Here is a 19,232-nt window from a genome sequence, read left to right on the forward strand (position 1 = left end):
CTGTGCCGGCACCAGGCGGGGACGCATGTCTGTGCCAGTGACAATGTTTCCCTTGGTGCTCGGTCTGGTCCTTCTCCGGCACTGAGGACGATGACGCGATGTTCCTGGCGAGGCGTCTTCGAGGTCAATGGACCCTCTCTCTGGTCAGAGCCACTTGAGCTGGAATCGACGGAGCAGAGCATTTTTATGCAAACAAATGCTCCATCTTGTCCAGTCGAGCACACCGGCCTTTGGGGGTCATTTGTGCGCAACTGGGGCATCGACTGACATCGTGCAAGGGGCCTAAGTACAAAACACAAACATTATGCAGGTCCGTTTTGGACATGGTCCTCAGACACTCGGGGCATTTCCTAAACCCGGTTGCCATGCCGAAAAATGGCAGGCGCACAGTCTGTGACCGTTGGGCACCGATGTGGTAAGCTGCCAGGAACCGACCACAAAGTCTGGGAAAACACTTACCGAGCATCTGAGGGAACGGAGCCCGATGAGGGACCCCAGTGAGGGATTTTTTAAGAAGTTCAACTTCAAATATTTCCGTAAGGAAAGTTGTGAGAAATTTCTCACAGAGCTCCTAAACTGTGAGGCAACTGCTGCGCGGGAAAAAAAAAAAAAAAAAAAGAGACTGAAGGGGGACCCCTGGTGGCTACAGGGTTAGTGGCATGCTGGGCATGCTCAGTGTGCCAGTCAAAGTTCTAGAACTTTGACAAAAGTATTCCATGACAGGGCTCCATCTGATGATGTCACCCATATGTGAGGACTACCATCCTGCTTGTCCTGGGAGAAAATAAGCTTTCTGCAGAAATAATTTTGAGCACATAAAAAACTTTTGCACAAAATATATTCTCTGTACATAAAACATGATTTGGGCTCAAAACAAAGGGTACTACATAAAGAGTCCTGGAGGAAAGGAGGATAGCAAAACAAATTTAAAAAACACAAAACCCCAATTACAGTGCAGATGTAAGGCTTTTTGTGTGGAAAGCAGAGTAATTTGACTGCTCCCCCTCCCGGATCAGCTGGAGCAGAATGAGGTACAGTCTGGCAGGGTAGATACTGCATAGAGCTCTCCTGCTCCTATTTCCTCAGCTGCTGGTGTCTGGGATGCAGGCGGCTCTCCATGTGAATCCAGAGACTTCGACCCCTCCAGTCAAGTTAAAATTTGCATAGACTGAGCACACACTTTAGCTTGGGTTTATGTGAATGTTTTGTGTTAATAAAAAAAAAACAAAAAAAAAACAAACAAAAAAACCACTATTGATGCATTTGTATAATATTAGCTTAATGGATTAAGAAACAGTACAATTAATTTCAGCACAGCTTTACCACATAGCTTTATATATCAGGCTCCAAGACATGGTAACAAGTCTTGAATGGATTAAAGTAAACCAATCAAATAAAATACTCTCTCAAAACAAAATTCATAAACATAGAATATATCATATAAAGATATTTACAACTTCCTGACTGATAATAAAAATTACATAGAATTCAATTATCCACAGAGAAAAGCTTTGAAATGTTCCAGTGTTCTGAATTCTGGAAGTACTTTTGATCCTCAGTGGAAGCATTATTTACTTTACCTTTGAATCAGTTCATCTCTGGGCAAAACCTTAAAATCTGTCTCACTTAGACGAACCTATATGAAAATTGAAAGAAAGTAAGATGAAAATGTAATGAATTAAACATACTGTTTCTACAAAATGATGAATACTGTCAAACTGACCTTCTTCGGAAGAGGTTCTTCGTTTGTCATTGTGATCTGTGAGATGGCAAAAACAAATACTTAGTTTCATTTGCTTCAGTAACTCAAATTACACATTGCAAGTCATGAAGTCAATATTTATTTATTTTAACATTTTTGTATACCGAACTTCATGACAAGCTTCATATCAGGCCGGTTTACATCAAATTTAGGGGTTAACTTAAGAAAACCATATAACAAGAGGCCTTCTTGTTATATGTACTTTGTTAATATGTACTATACAGTGCAATTACCAATTCTAGCATTTTTCTTTTTTTTTTTTTTTAATGTTTAGTAAAACCACACTATTTTGCTACAGACACCAGCAAGCAAATGAGCCAGGTAGCTAAATATCAGTTTTGCTATGAACTTTTTCGCAAAAACTAACTACATTTCACTGAGATGTAAATTGTTTTGCGAAAACAGAATTTCAGAAGCCATTCTCACACACAGTTTTACTATACATTCATTGTTCATGAGCGGCTTTGCATAATTCTGCATTGCACTCTACCTGTGAATTAAAGAAATTTTGCAAGAGTAAACTACATTTAAAAAATAGTTATATACAAAACAAAGTTACATTTCATGTGCTAAATTATACAAGCTAAAAAGGGCAGAATGCAAGTTCTGTCATTTTATGTACATTATTTGCCCTTTTAGTGCATAAAATGGCCTTTGAACAATTTTACACTCTAATACATAAACCTCAATGGTAGATGCTGAGGCAAACCTATCCCTTACAAGCAATGAAATCTCTACTTGTTGGATTATAATTTTAAGAAAACTGGTGGTTTGACTTCAGATCATTAGAATTTAACACTTGACTAGATGTACTACTTTTATCTTTTTTAAGTTAATTACTGACACTGCCTAAGTAATTAAGAGTGTTTTCATAGGCACAAAATGGGAAAGAAACTTCAGGGTCATAAGCAGATGGAATAAATTCGTAATAAAACAAAAAAATTAAAAAAAAAACCAAAACAAAAAACACCACTCACTGTGCAGGACTGAAAAAAAAAATACAGCAATGATCATATAATGGAACATTTATTTTATTTTTATTTATTTAGCATTTGTTTATATACCGAGGTACAGCTGACATAGCCTTCACTCCGGTTTACATTATAACAAACCAGTTACATTTAAGTTCATAACAGTGTGACAGAGAATGAATCAGAACATTAACTTAATAAAAGACAATAAATACATTGAACAATAGATGAGTGTAAGCAACACTTGAAGTTGACGGTTGATACCGTTAATGAGAAGAAAAGGTTTCTGCAAGATAGGACGAAAGACAGGAGGGGATTGCTGGCAAAAAAGAACGTGAAGGTGGATATGAAAAAGATTTATGTTCTGTTGTCATTGGGTGAGCAGCCATTGTAAGACTGTGAAAGTAGCCAATCTTTAAGATCTTTTTTAAAAGATTTAAAGTTTTCTTGCGAATCGAGGTGTTGAGGTAGTGAGTTCCATAATTTTGGGCCTACGATAGAGATGGCTCTATTTCTAGTGGAGGATAATTTGGCTTGAGGTAATGAAGGGACATCCAGCTGAACTTTATATGTAGATCTTGTTGTACGTGAAGATTTATGTAGGTGTATAATATTGTCCAAGGCAGAGTAGTCAGCTTTGTGAATTGATTTGTGTAGGATTGTGAGTACTTTGTACTCTATTCTTTTTTTAACTGGTAGCCATTGTAAGTTGTGGAGTACTGGGGATATATGGTCGGCTTTTCTTTTACCAGACAGGACTCTGGCAGCTGCATTTTGGAGTAACTGCAGTGGTCTTAAGGTTGAATTAGGGAGGCCTATCAGAAGGGAGTTGCAGTAGTCCAAACTGGAGAAGATGAGGGCTTGAAGAACGGTTCTGAAATCTTGGGGATGAAGCAGCGGTTTTAGGAGTTTGAGTATTTGAATTTTGTAGAAGCCTTCTCTTGTTTTTGTTGTGATGTGCTTTTTAAAATTTAGCTTATTATCTAGCCAGAAACCCAGGTCTTTAACGTTGTCTTTGAGTTGAATTTGAATGTTGTCAAATTGGAAGGGTGGAGTGGAAGTTATACCAAAGTTTTTTCTTGTAATTAGTATACATTCTGTTTTGCTCATATTTAAGCATAATTTTAGATTGTTATTTTAAATAACTGTTACAAAACAAAAATAAAAATTGCACTCCAATTTCATAACTAATGTATTTATTTAAAAGAATTCCTACATCTCACTTTACAGGAAGTTAATTTCAAAACTTTCAAGATATTTTCTGGATCTCTGTAAATCCTGCCCCTTTTACTTACTCCTTGCTTTCATCAACAGATGTAATCAACAGGGGTGGGAAAATCCTGAGCATGCCCCAAGGCCATGAAAAGCTGCTATTGCCACACGAAAGCTGCCCCCATCACTTGACCATACAGAAAAGGGGAAGTACCTGGAAGGAGAACTAGAAGACTGGGAGAAAATGAGAGAGGTGGAGCAGTGGGCCAAACTAAAAGGAGCAATTACAAAGGCAAGTAATCTATCCGTTAAAATAGTAAACAAAAGCAAGAGAAATAAGAAGCCTATCTGGGTCTCAAAGGAAGTGGCTGATAAAAGCAAAAACAACAGCGTTCAAGAAATATAAAGGATACCAAAAGGAGGAACACAAGGAAGAATATCTGGTGAAACTGAGAAAGATGAAGAAAGTAATCAGGAAAGCAAAAAGTCAAGGGGAAGGATTGCCAAACAGGTAAAGCAAGATGACAAAAAACATTTTTCAGATACTTCAGAGAAAAGTCCGAAGTAGTATAGTGAAACTGAAAGGTGAAAAGGATCAACCTGTGGAGAGAGATAAAGAAATGACAGAAATATTAAACAAATACTTCAGTTCTACGTTTACTAAAGAAGATCTAGGAGAAGGAAAGTCGCTAGTTAACAAGAAAATGAAGGGGGATGCAGTAGATGAAACTCCATTTACAGAAGAGAATGTATGGGAAGAGCTAGGAAAACTTAAAATGGACAAAGCCATAGGGCCTGATGAGGTTCATTCCAGGATACTGGGGGAGCTCAGATGTGCAGGCGGGTCCGCTGTACGAATTGTTCAACAGACCCCTGGAAAAGGGAGTGGTGGTGGTCCAGCTTCACAAAAGTGGGAGCAGAGGAGAGGCTGGAAACTACAGGCCGGTTAGCCTTACCTCAGTGGTGGGAAAAGTAATGGAGACGCTGCTGAAGGAAAGAAGAGCAAGTTTGCTTACCGTAAACGGTGTTTTCCATAGATAGCAGATGAATTAGCCATGCTGTATGGGTACGTCCTCCGTGCCACTAGGTGGCAGAGCTCTCAAAGTCTATTAAAGACATTTAGCTAGGTACTCCCTCCCTCCTGTACCCCGACAGGATTACCTCAGGCTCCTCAGTCAGTATTAAAGCAAGGTAGGTGTGCTAGAACTGTCCGGGGAGGCGGGGGGTCAGCATGGCTAATTCATCTGCTATCTACGGAAAATACCGTTTACAGTAAGTAAGCTTGCTCTTTTCATGTAGATAAGCAGTTGAATTAGCCATACTGTATAGAAGTCCCCAGCTGACGTATTGAGCAATCAGTATGCAGCATTTAATTAATTTATTTTGCTCAATAGGATGATCGTGGCGGACAGTTCCTATGAAGGCTGTATTTGTTTGGAATTGTTGCACTTCTGTAGGCTAGACCATCTGAAAGGGATCAACCACCGTCTGTTTGTGTAAAAAGCTGGTGGGATGTGAATAGGGTGTAGCGGTGGCAGTGTCGCCGCTTCACAGAGGTCTATGAAAGGTATTTGATGGAGAGAGAGGTAATCGATGTTGTCATCTCTGCACATGATGCGCCCTTAGGGTCGTAGATAGCGAGTGTGGCTGTTTGTTATCGCTGAAAAAAGGGTATAATTGGATATCTTTTTGGATAAAGTTGTTCTCGGCACTGGATACCCTTGTGCGTTTGAATTAACAAAGAAACAATTGTCAGAGTTGATTGGGTGACAGGGTGCGCTTTCTGTAGTATGGCAGCACACGTTGACAATCAAAAGGTATGTCACCTTGCCTTATTGCTAATTGCAATAGATTTGGATGGAACTTGGGCAAGGTGATGGTTTGTAGGAGTGTGCATTCATTTCCAATGTACTGGTAATCCGCAACGTATAGGGCCATATTCGTTGTATTCGTGGGGAAGCGAAACGTATCACGATTCCACAAGAATACAACGAATCTTCGACGAATTATTCGGCCATCTAAAGGAGCGAATTTAAACAAACCCCCCACCCTCCTGACCCCCGCCCCCCCCCAAGACTTACCAAAACTCCCTGGTGGTGCAGCAGGGGGGGTCCGGGAGCCATCTCCTGCACTCACACAGTCGGCTGCCGGTATTCAAAATGGCGCCGATAGCCTTTGCCCTTACTATGTCACAGGGGCTACCGTGCCATTGGTCAGCCCCTGTGACACTCGGCCCGACTCAGGCAGAGTTTCGCCTGAGTCGGACATTCTTAAAAGAAAACGTCTCTACTTTAATAAATATTTGAAAAAGATCAAGGCATCTATTCTTCTGTGTTATCCTGACAGGTATAAAGGAAGAAAGCATTAGTTGTTCGAGATCCATGGTAAGGTGCCACGACACCGGTGATTTTGTAAGGTGGATGTAGGTGCAACAGACCCTACATAAATATGTATAACAAGGATTAACAGGAAAGAGGTTCTTCTTCTAGATTAAGGTGATAAGTTGTAATGGTGCTTATAGGAACTCGTAGTGAGGAGTCGCAATGCCCTTGCTGCCTGTAGATGGAGGCAGGACAGAAGTCAGCTAGGTGGCCAATTAAGGGGCTATACCTGTTGATCAACACTCTGAAGCCCAGCGGGACAACCTTCTTGTACTTGAAGTCGATGGAGAGTTGTCCTGAGGATAAGAGAAAAATGTAGATAAGCATGCTCTTCAATCTCCATGCCATATGGTGTAGGGAGGCGTGGAGAGGATGATCCCTTGTACTAGGGAAGAAGCTATGAGCTGCGTCCAGGAGAAATGAGTTGCGGATCAAAAGCAGTCGTAGGTAAGTGTACCATGGACGTGATGGCTATGTTGGTGCGATGAGGAACAGATGTGCTTTGGGTTTTTTTTTTTTTGGGGGGGGGGGGGGGGGGGGGGGGGGGGGGTTTATCATATCCGCAGTACGGTCAATTCGCTCGGTCTGCTATGCATCTCTGGAGTTCGAGAGATGAATGGCATTGGAGGGAATGCATAAATATGCGTTATGAGAGAGGCATCTGAAGTTCGAGTGAGCTCAGAGAAATCAAATAAAGCTCTCATTAGTCTGTTGTACAGTGGTGCAAGATATCAACTGTGGTGAGACATGTTAGTGAGAGTTTGTTTTGAGTTACCTTTGCAATCTGTTTCCCATTGTGGGAACGAAGCGATGTTGAGGGTGTCTGGTCTGGATTCAGTAATACCGGGTAGGTAAATTGATTGAAGTGAGATGGATATTCAATGAGCGTGATCCCACCTCTGAAACTGTCTCTTCGTAGGGGTTCCAGGAGCCGGATACTCTTTTTTTATTTTTAACAAGGGAAGTCTGACTGTGTGAATCATGACTGATACCTTTGTAGGAAATCCTGAAGGCTGGTGTGCAGTGTGTGTGTAGGAGGTCGAAAGAGCTTGTATCTGAAATTCGTTCAGATGCTGAGGTATTATTTGATGTCACAGGGAAGGTAGGGGCGAGCCCGGTGAAAAGTCAACGGGAGTAGCCAGCATTTTGTGGGTTTTTTTTTTTTTAAACTGTAGGCCAAGGAATGTGTGCGTGTGGCCAATGAATGTAGAAAAATGGAGTTCATTTATGTTCTAGTCCGCACTGCAATCGGCAGATATGCAAGCACGTATGCGGAACTATGGAGGTGGATGCCATACGTGTGCCAGAAGAGTTATGGGCTGGCAGGTTGTCAGCATATTACTGTGAAGTAGAGTTGAAAATCTGTTGAGAGAGTGAATGCTCTTAGGTGAGGTAGAGAAATCCAGTATTGAAGATTGCGATGCAGGCTCTTATGAATTGTAGTTTGAATAGTCTGCAGTGTTGATTGCAGTTTCCTTTTTTTTTTTTTGCAGTGGATTAGGAGTCCTAGATTGTCTAGGAAAGAATCGCTTGCAAAATCTGCCGCTTGGTAGCATTGAAATGGATGCCACCAGGAAATAATCGTCTGGTTAGGGAAAACATTACTCCCTCTGAAGATGCATGGTGCAACACCATCAGGTCCCAGCTTTAGGTGAAACCTTGTGGGGAAAAAGGAATGCCACATGGAAAAATCTTGTATGGCCGAATGGATACCTGCCAGGAAAAATGAGGTAGTGTTAGGTACTGGAGTGCATCGATATGTAAACATATGTCTGAAGAGAAGACAAGGACCACTGGGACTGAAGACATGGAACACAAGAACATTGAAGCAACACACTCTACGAGGACGAAGGGAGATGTGCTTCTGAGGCACTGGAGGAGCACCTGCAGGGGCCTTTCATAGGCCAGTGGCGTGATGTCATCAGGAGGCACCTTCCTGGTCTTTCCCACTGCGGACCCTTTAAGTTCAATGAAGTCAGGCTCATGCACGCTCTAGGACGAGTGGAGCCCAGTGGTGTCAGCAGTGTCTTACCGTATCAAGACACAGGGTCCAGCTGTGCTAGAGGGGGGAGGTAGTCCGGCATCGGGGAACAACAGGGGAGGCCCATCCCGAGAGGTAAATGTGTAGCTTCTTGGGAGGAGCCCATGGACTGCCAAACACAACATTACTTCTATTAAAACTATGCTGCCTCAAATTGTGCAATCCATTGGATTCCAGAAACTGCACTGTTTTCTGTTTTAGCAGTGATTCCATTCATTTGCTCACCACAGAGGTCAGATTAAGTGGTCTGTAGTTCCTAGTCTCCTCCTTACTTCCAGTTTTATGAATAGGAACTACATCTACCCCTCTCCAGTCTTCCAGAACTACTCCCAACTATAAAAAAAAAAGCATTGAAAAGGTCCAGTAGAGTTGTCAAGACTTCTCTAAGTTGCCTCAATACTCTCAGATGAATCCCAACTGGCCCACTGCTGTATCTACTTTAAATCCTGAAACATCGTCCAGGAGGGGGAGAGGATGCCCCGAGGTGTTGGAAACGATCTTGAATGGGCAGGCTGCTGAAAAACCACATTTTTTTTTTTTAATTACTTGTTTCCTTTCTTCTTAGGTGTAAATATATATAGAGATTGTTTTATTCCTTTTTTAAAGTTGAAGAGAGGAGAAGAGAGCTCCGCGCACACTGTTGCGCGGAAAAATTCAGACTGAGGAGCCCGAGGTAATCCTGTCAGGATACAGGAGAGAGGGAGTACTAGCTAAAAGTCTTTAATAGACTATGAGAGCTCCGCCACTTAGTGGCACGGAGGATGTTCCCATACAGCATGGCTAATTCAGCTGCTTATCTAGGTGAAAATAGTGAACTACCTACAGTCAGAATTGCTGGACTAAAGGCAGCATGGATTCACCAGAGGAAGGTCCTATAAGACAAATCTGATTGACTTTTTTGATTGGCGCTAACCTTTAAAAAAGGAGATATAGTAGCTTTTAAACTAGAACAAAAAGGGGAAAGCAGACAATCGCTCAGCAGCGAATGGCTCGGAGGGGGTATCTTCAAAGGATACTAATGATGCATTAGAATTAGGGCATCCCAACAGTGAGGTTCCAATAATAAGAAAAGTAGTCCAAGTCCCTGTAACTAAAAACTCATCTGAGCTAAACAAATTCTAAATTTATGCCTATCAATTAAAAAGCAGAATGAAAATATAAACAAAACACACACTTTGAAATATTTGATGCTAATGCCAGAAGTCTAAGAAGTAAGATGGGAGAACTAGAATGTATCGCAGTGAATGACGACAGACTTAATTGGTATCTCAGAGACATGGTGGAATGAGGATAACCAATGGGAACAGTGCTATACCAAGGTACAAATTATAATTGCAGTGACAGAGAAGCATCCGGGAGGCGGTGTGGCGCTTTATGTCCAGGATGGCATAAACATCCTGCATGAGGCTAAATGCACAATCGAATCTTTATGGGCTGAAATCCCTTGTGTATTGGGGAAGAGTATAGTGATAGGAGTATACTAACATCCACCTGGCCTAGATGGAGAGAGTGAAATGCTAAGAAAAATTAAGGAAGCTAACCAAATTGGTAGTGCAGTAATAATGGGAGATTTCAATTACCCACATCAAATACGTTGCGAAACTACAATTTTTCTTTCTATGTGCTATATCTTATATAAATTAACAAGCCGTTAAGCCCGTCACAACGGGCTACATTACATTTTTGTTTTCGGTCCATTTTCAAACACAGCACCCTCCTACACTTTTTCTCCCTCATTCCCCCTTCCCCTCAGTCACTCACCCCCTTCCCACCCCTCAGTCTTACTCACTGTCTCCCACTGCCTCCTTCCCCTCACTCTCACATCCCTCCCCTTCCCTCAGTCACTCCCACCTCTCTCCCCTTCCCTCAGTCACTCCCCACCCTGTCTCAATCCCATCCCCTCTCCCTCAGCCCTCCTCCACTCCCTTTTTCTCTGCTCCACAACTTCTTACCCTTCCACTTACTCACATCCCTGTCTCTCACCTCTCCCTCATTCTCCCTGTCCCCACTCTTCCCCACCCCCTCCCTCCCCCCTCAGTCCCTCCCCCTCCCTCACTCAGTCCCTCCCCCTCCCTCACTCAATCCCTCCCCCTCCCTCACTCAATCCCTCCCCCTCCCACTCAATCCTCCCCCCGACTCTCCCTCTCTCTCCTCCCTCCCTCGCTACTGGCCGCCGCTGCTCCTCGTCGTCGTTCGCTGCCGTCGCCCGCCATCGCCGCTGCCACTTGACGCCACCATGTTTTTTGTTTTTTTTACGCTGGCTAAGACCGACGTCCTTGCCCGCACATGCGCGCCGTCGGTCATGGCCCATTTATTAGGTAGATTTATGTGAAGGATCGTCATAATACCCACAGGATACAAGCTATTTAGCTTTGTGTATTAACCGCTACGGGTATTATTTAATCATTGGTCCGAGTCCTTTTATTAATTGTGCTTTTTCGTTTTTTTCATTTATAATTTTTCTTAAAATAATGTGGAACGGTACTTCCCTTACTAGTTGGCAGCGCTGTCGCGCTTCAGAAATCCAATTCTTTTCATGTGCTACCACGCTTCAGAGGGTCAATTCACTCAGGGGACAGTTGTTCAACAAGTCCAGTCCAATCCGACATACGTTTCGCAAAGCTGCTTCAGGGACTACAACAAACGAATTCTCCTGTACTGGTCACTGAGAAGTTGAATTCATCGTGTCCACATGGCTGCTCAATTTCATTCAAACCTTGCCGCCTTTTCCTCTTGTCTGCCGTTCCACATTATTTTAAGAAAAATTAAAAATAAAAGAAAGTTATAAATGAAAAAAAAACGAAAAAGCACAATTATTAATAAAAGAACTCGGACCAATGATTAAATATGACCCGTAGCGGTTAATACACAAAGCTTGTATGCCGTGGGTGTTATGACGGTCCTTCACATAAATTAATTTACATAAGATATAGCACATAGAAAGAAAAATTGTAGTTTCACAACGTATTTGATGTGAGAAATTGTGGCTTGTTGTGCATTGTGATTAACTGTTATTTTTGAGATTTCAATTACCCCAATACTGACTGGGTTAAATGTATCATCGGGACATGCTAGAGAGATAAAGTTCCTGGATGGAATAAATGACTGTTTTAAGGAGCAATTAGTTCAGGAACAGACGAGAGAGGTAGCAATTTTAGATCTAATTCACAGTGGAGCACAGGATTTGGTGAGAAGTAATGGTGGTGGGGCTGCTTGGCAATAGTGATCATAATATGATCAAATTTGAAGTAATGACTGGAAGGGGGACAGTAAGCAAATCCACGGCTCTAGTGCTAAACTTTCAAAAGAGAAACTTTGATAAAATGAGAAAAATAGTTAGAAAAAAACTGAAAGGAGCAGTTACAAAGGTAAAAAGTGTGCAAGAGTCGTGGACATTGCTAAAAAAAAAAAGAAAGATACCAGATGTATTCCACACATTAAGAAAGGTGGAAGGAAGGCAAAACAATTACCAGCATGGTTAAAAGGTGAGGTGAAAGAGGCTATTTTAGCCAAAAGATCTTCATTCAAAAATTGGAAGAAGGATCCAACAGAATAGGATAAAGCATAAGCGTTGGCAAGTTAAATGTCAGACACTGATAAGAGAGGCTAAGAGAGAGAGAATTTGAAAAGAAGTTGGTCGTAGAGGCAAAAACTCACAGTAAAAACTTTTTAAAATATATCCGAAGCAGAACGCCTGCAAGGGAGTTAGTTGGACCATTAGATGATCGAGAGGTTAAAGGGCACTTAGAGAGAAGATAAGGCCATTGCGGAAAGATTAAACAATTTCTTTGCTTTGGTGTTTACTGAAGAGGATGTTCGGGAGATACCTGTTCCGGAGAAGGTTTTCAAGGGTAATGATTCAGATGGACTGAACCAAATCACGATGAACCTAGAAGATGTGGTAGGCCTGACTGACAAGCTGAAGAGTAGTAAATCGCCTAGACCGGACCAGGGTTCTGAAGGAACTAAAAAATGAAATTTCAGCTCTATTAGTAAAAATTTGTAACGTATCATTAAAATCACTCATTGTACCTGAAGACTGGCTAATGTAACCCCTGTATTTAAAAAGGGCTCCAGGAGCAATCCGGGAAACTACAGACTAGTTAACCTGATGTCAGTGCCAGGAAAAATAGTGGAAAGTGTTCTAAATATTGATATGATTCAGAACTTTGGCTCATTTAGCCAGTCCCAGAATCCTCAGCTGGCTGATTCACACTGACACTGCTGAAATATAGTGAACTTCTGACCACCTCAGACTCAAGAATGTGGAAGATCTGGGAAACTTGTAGGCTCCGCAAAGCCTATAATTAAAGGCCAGGTGGGCATCAATGGCAATATTTAAATCATAATACAAGGAAGCTTGGTTCTCACAAGAAACCAAAATACAAGCTTGTGTCTCACAGATGCCTCTCTCAACTGACAGGAGCCAGGTGAACGAAGATTCCCTGAGGTTACAGCTTTAATTAAAGTTCTGGCACCAGCAACAGAATTCAGGCCTACTATCTATTCAGAACACAGACCTATTTGTTTACACAACACAGAAGATCAAAAGGAGATCAGAAGAAACAAAGTGCATCAAAGCCATGTTGATAAAGGAACTTTTATGGTGGGAGGAGGTTGTTTTCAGGATAGACAGGTTTAGGGTGAAATTCTCAAACTGGTGAATGATCCTGTTACAAGCATTTTCTATGTATGGGTTAAACTATAAAATAACAGTGTGTACTAGATATTACAAGACACAGCGTTGCTATGCCCATCTTGAAGGATAGCTCCTGTTCTTCCAAAGATATGAAATATTAAATTTATACTTGTTCTAACTGAAATTCTGATTCATATCTTTGTTTGGAAACGTGCTGACAAGCGCCTTCTTAAAGTACAGAATAGTATGTACAATATCAAAATCACAGAACATATAGAAAGACATGGTTTAATGGAACAAAGTCAGCATGGCTTTACCCAAGGCAAGTCTTGCCTCACAAATCTGCTTCACTTTTTTGAAGGAGTTAATAAACGTGTAGATAAAGGTGAATCGGTAGATGTACTGTATTTGGATTTTCAGAAGGCATTTGACAAAGTTCCTCATGAGAGGCTTCTAGGAAACATAAAAAGTCAAGGGATAGGTGGTGATGTCCTTTCGTGGATTACAAACTGGCTAAAAGACAGGAAACAGAGAGTAGGATTAAACGGGCAATTTTCTCCATGGAGGGGCGTGGGCAGCGGAGTGCCTCAGGGATCTGTACTGGGACCCATGCTTTTCAATATATTTATAAATGATCTGGAAAGAAATACGACGAATGAGGTAATCAAATTTGCAGATGATACAAAATTTGTTCAGAGTAGTTAAATCACAAGCAGATTGTGATAAATTGCAGGAAGACCTTCTGAGAATGGAAACTTGGGCATCCAAATGGCAGATGAAATTTAATGTGGATAAGTACAAGGTGATGCATATAGGGAAAAATAACCCATGCTAGTTACCCAATGTAGGTTCCACATTAGGAGCTACCACCCAAGAAAGATCTAGGTGTGTGGGGATAACACATTGAAATCGTTGGTTCAGTGTGCTGCGGCAGTCAAAAAAGCAAACAATGTTGGGAATTATTAGAAAGGGATTGGTGAATAAAATGGAAAATGCCATAATGCCTCTGTATCACTCCATGGTGAGACTGCACCTTGAATACCATGTACAATTCTGGTCGCCGCAGCTCAAAAAAGATATAGTTGCGATGGAGAAGGTACAGAGAAGGGCAACCAAAATGATAAAGGGGATGGAACAGCTCCCTATGAGGAGAGATTAAGGAAGTTGGGACTTCAGCTTGAAGAGGAGACGGCTGAGGGGGGGGGACAGGGTAGAGGCGTTTAAAATCATGAGAGGTCTAGAAAGGTTAAATTTGAATTGGTTATTTACTCTTTCAGATAATAAGACTAGGGGGCACTCCATGAAATTAGCATGTGGCACATTTAAAACTAATTGGAGAAAGTTCTTTTTCACTCAACGCACAATTAAACTCTGGAATTTGTTGCCAGGGATTAGTGCAGTTAGTGTAGCTGGGTTTAAAAAAGGACTGGATAAGTTCTTGGAGGAGAAGTCCATTACCTGCTATTAGTTAAGCTGACTTAGAAAATAGCCACTGCTATTACTAGCATCAGTAGCATGGAATAGACTTAGTTTTTGGGTACTTGCCAGGTTCTTATGGCCTAGATTGGCCACTGTTGGAAACAGGATGCTGGGCTTGATGGACCCTTGGTCTGACCCAGAATGGCATGTTCTTATCTAACAAAGAGGAACGAAGAAGAGTGCTCAATGTCATCTACTTGGATTTCAACAAAGCTTTTGGTACATTTCCACACAGGAGGCTTGTGAATAAAATGAGAAGCTTGGGATTGAGTGCCAAGATGGTGGCCTGGGTTACAAATTGGTTGACAGATAGAAGACAACATGTGATGGTAAATGGAACCTACTCTAAAGACAGCTGTGTTATGCAGAGTGCCACAAGGGTTGGTGTTGGGATCGGTTCTGTTCAGTATCTTTGTGAGCGACATTGCGGAAGCAATGGAAGGTAAAGTTTGTCTTTTTGTGGATGATACTAAGATCTGCTACATAGTGGACACGCAGAAAGGAGTAGAGAGAATGAGACACGATTTAAGGAAGATTGAACAGTGGTCGAAGATATGGCAGCTGGGATTCAATGCCAAAAAATGCAGTCATGCATCTGGGATGTGGTAATTCAAAAGAGCTATATGTCTTGGAGGATGAAGAGCTGTTCTGCATGGAGCAAGAGAGGGACCTTGGAGGAGTAATAGGGTCTAGCGATCTGAAGATGGTGAAGCAATGGGATAAGGCGATAGTGAAAGCCAGAAGAATGCTGGGCTGCATAGAAAGAGGAATAACAGGTAAAAAGGATGTGATAATCCCCCTTGTACAGGTCCTTGGTGAGGCCTCACCTGGAGTATTGTGCTCAGTTCTGGAGACCGTATCTCAAAAGGGACAGAGACAGGATGAAGCCAGTCCACAGAAGGGTGACAAAAATAGTGGAGGGGAGGTCTCCATCAAATGACTTATGAGGAGAGGTTGTATGCCCTGGAGGAGAGGAGGTGCAGGGGAGATATGATTCAGGTATCTGAACATCTGTAAGGTTTTAATGAAGCACAATTGACAAACCTTTGCTGTTGGAAAGAAATCAAAACTAGGGGGTCACGTAATGAAACTCCAGGGAGGACTCAGAACCAAAGTCAGAAAATATTTCTTCACAGAGAGGGTAGAGGATGCCTGGAATGCCCTTCCGAAGGACGTGGTGAAGAAAAAAAAATGGTGAAAGACTTCAAAGGGGCATGGGATAAACACTGTGGATCCCTAGAGGCTAGTGGATGTCAATGAAGAAAAGAGTGCATGGGGGTAACTTGCTGATGTTGCAGTTACTACCCTCAACCAATAAGCCTTCATACTGTTAATGCAACTATTATTGTTCTCTGCTTTAACGGCAGGGGGAATAGAGGAAAAGGGGAATTAGATTCAGAGAGCAACCAACAAAGATATTGGATTTTATGGACTGGGAAAACAAATAAGCATGGGGGTAACTTGCTGATGCAGCTGTTACTACCCTAAACCAATAAGCCTGATACTTTGGATGCAACTCCATTGCTCATTGCTCTCTGCTTCAACGGCAAGAGGTAACAGGGAATTGGACTCAGATAGCAACCAACAAGGTCCCTGACGGTTTGGGAAACTAAGGGGGTGAATTGTATGGCGCAGCAGATGCTACCATAAGCTTACTGGGCAGACCGAATAGATAGTTTGGTCCTTTTCTGCCGTCATTTTCTGTTTCTATAGAAGAGAAGCTAAAGGAAGAAAAGCAAAAATAGACAAAAAAATAAAAGGAAACCTCACAGAAAAAACTTTTTTTCCCTTGACTGCTAAAAATGTTAACAGCCACTAGAGCTTTCTAAATGTATTTTCCAACTCTGGATATCTACTGTAGAGTACCTTATCTGGAATAGTCAGAATTAAGCCCATTTCAGATAAACTGTTCTTCCAAGTATGTAAGTTTACTTACAGTAAACTGTGTTTTCCGTAGATAATAGGATAAATTAGCTATGCTGGCTGGGTGACAGCATCAGACAGCGCACTAGGCGGAACCTTCTCTGCAAGTTTACGGAGCTTTTGCTCTTCTGAGCATACGCAGCAGGTCCCATGCAATTGTGTTTTGTGAGGTCTCCAATTCGTAATAAAGCGTATAGACAGATATCTAATTTATAGGGCTGTTCAGGGAGGAAGGTGGGCATGATGGCTAATTCATCCTGGTATCTATGAAGAACACCATTTACAGTAAGCAAACTTGTTTTTCCTCTGTCGATAAGCAGGCTTAATGTGAGTTCCAAGTTGAGGGTCCTGTGGAGTCTGACCTCTGTTTAGTCTTTTTTTTTTGCAGCCTGTACTTCTTTTTGGACAGCCCTTGTCTGCTATATGACTTAAAGTTCCTTAACCTACTGAACTGTCTGAGGCCAATAACCGATAGAGGCAGTAGTGGGATGTCAAAGTATGGACTGACGACCATGTTACCGCCTTGCATATGTCTGAATTGGTACATTAGGCAGGTGTGCTACTGAAGTTGTAGTGAGCACCTGGTGCACCTTAACCGAGTTTGATAACTGCAACAAAGCAGATTTATAAGTGTTGAAACAGTAAGAGATCCAGTTGGATAACATTCTCTGTCACTGCTACTCCTAAAGCATTTGGATTATAAAAGACGAACAGCTGCGAGGTATGTCTGTGTTCCCAAGTTCTCCATTTATAATAAGCCAAGGCTCTTTTACAATCCAAACTATATACACTGTCCTTCCCTCTCATTCTCAAGTGGTTTTGGAAAAAAGTAGGAAGCATGATAGCTTGGTTGAGGTGAAAAGCAGACACTACTTTCGACAGAAACTTTGGATGCATCCTAAGCACTATTTTATCATGGTAGAACTGTAGATAGTGAGTAAAATGGATTAAGGCTTGCTGTTCACTCACTCTTCTTGTTGAAGTTATTGCTACCAAAAATAATACTTCCCATGTTACAAATTTTAGGGGTGCAGACTCAAAGTTCAAAGGGGGCTTTCATGAGCGCTGATAAAATGATATCGATATCCCAAGGCCATGACGGTTTCTGTAGCGGAGGGTGAAGCTGACGGAGGCCCTTCATGAAACGTGACATGAGAGGATGCATCAAGATCGATCGTCCTTCGCTTTGACTGTGATAGGCTGCAATAGCAATCAAGTGAATTCTGACTGATGACGTTGACAGTCCCGACAGGAAAGGTGGTGTAAACATGTTAGCAACTGTTCTGGTGAACAAGTGTAAGGATCAATAGAATTAGACACACACCAGCTGGTATAGCGCTTCCATTTAAAAGAGTAACTGCAATGAGTCAATCTTTTCTTTTTGAGACAAGGCCTCCCTGAATTTGAAGTGGCAAGTTGAACTTTGTTAAGACTGTGCTCAATATCCATGCATTGAGATGTAGCGATGTGTGAAGTGGGTGGATAATACACCTTTCATCTGCATTAAGAGATCTGGGCTGTTTCACAGAGCCCTCAGGGACAGAGTCGAAAACTGTACGAGATACACATAACATGATTGTATCAGCCATGCTGGAGCTATGAGAATTACTCTCACCCTGTCTTGTATGCATTTTTGTACTGTTCAAGCAATGAGAGAAATTGGGGGAAATGCATACACCAGACCCTTTGACCATGAGAAAAGGAAGACATCCTATGATTCTCCGTTGGGACTGGGTAAGAGACAACAAAATCTGTCTAGTTTCCTGTTCCATTTTAAAAAGATCTATCCATGGTAGACCCTAATGACAAAAGTTATCAGCTATCCGTTGGTTGAGGGACCTCATGTGGGTGAAAATTCTGCTGAGCCTATCTGCTTCCATATTAGATATCCCCGGTAAGTACTGTATTTTTCGCTCCATAAGACGCACCTAGGATTCAGAACGGGAAAAATAAAAAAAAATTAAAAATGGTGTGCTAAACTGGCTCTGTTAGTCTTATGAAGCAAATTAGGGGAATGCATAAAATGTTTTTTGTCCCCATTTCAGTCCACTACCTGGATCAGAAAACTTTTATCGTTCTCTTTCTGTGGGGGGTTGGGACAGACCCCATCCCAACCCTTTAAATTTAATTAACTACAACCTCCCACCCTCCTGACCCCCCCCCCCCCCCCCGACTTGCCAAAAGTCCCTGGTGGTCCAGCAGGGGTCCGGAAGCGATCTCCTGCACTTGGGCCGTCGGCTGCCAGTAATCAAAATTAGAATGGGGGCTAAAGGATCAATGGTCACAATTTCTACATGGGCCGTACCATGTGATGGGGCCGACCAATGGCACTGGTAGCCCCTGTGACATAGTAAGGGCAAAAGGCCATCGGTGTCATTTTGATTACTGGCAGCAGATGGCCCAAGTGCAGGAGATCGCTCCTGGACCCCCGCTGGACCACCAGGGATGTTTGGCAAGTCTTGGGGGGGGGGGGGGGGGGTCAGTTTTTTTGGGGTGTTTTTTTTATATATTCGCTCCATAAGACGCACAGACATTTCCCCCCCACTTTTGGGGGGGGGGGGGGGAAGTGTGGCTTATGGAGCAAAAAATATGGCACATAGAATGTCTGCCCATTCCCATATTTGAACGGCTTCTCTACAGACCCGCCTTGCTTTTTTATATAAAAACATGGCTACTTGATTGTCATGGTTTACATGGACAAGCTTGTTATGTAGTATTGACTAAACATGGTTAGGGCGTTTCGTATGGCTCTTAGTTCCAACAGACTGATCTGGTAGGAACTCTCCACTGGGGACTACTGACCCTACGTCTTGTATTGGAACAT

At 42.2% G+C, this 19,232-nt stretch overlaps 1 protein-coding gene across 3 annotated transcripts in view; it reads right to left on the reverse strand.

The window, feature by feature from the left end:
* WTAP (WT1 associated protein) overlaps positions 1 to 19,232 on the reverse strand; it is a 158,974-nt gene that overhangs the window by 118,841 nt on the left and 20,901 nt on the right. For all 3 annotated transcript variants that reach the window (XM_029596689.1, XM_029596688.1, XM_029596690.1), the window contains 2 exons: positions 1,724 to 1,759; positions 1,581 to 1,636 (listed from right to left, as the gene is read on the reverse strand). In XM_029596689.1, coding sequence (XP_029452549.1) covers positions 1,581 to 1,636; positions 1,724 to 1,753 — 86 coding nt within the window. In that variant the 5' untranslated portion in view covers positions 1,754 to 1,759. Of the gene's footprint in view, positions 1 to 1,580; positions 1,637 to 1,723; positions 1,760 to 19,232 lie in introns of those variants that run through there.

Source organism: Rhinatrema bivittatum, chromosome 3 (assembly GCF_901001135.1).
Source record: "Rhinatrema bivittatum chromosome 3, aRhiBiv1.1, whole genome shotgun sequence".
NCBI classification, from domain to species: Eukaryota; Metazoa; Chordata; class Amphibia; order Gymnophiona; family Rhinatrematidae; genus Rhinatrema; species Rhinatrema bivittatum.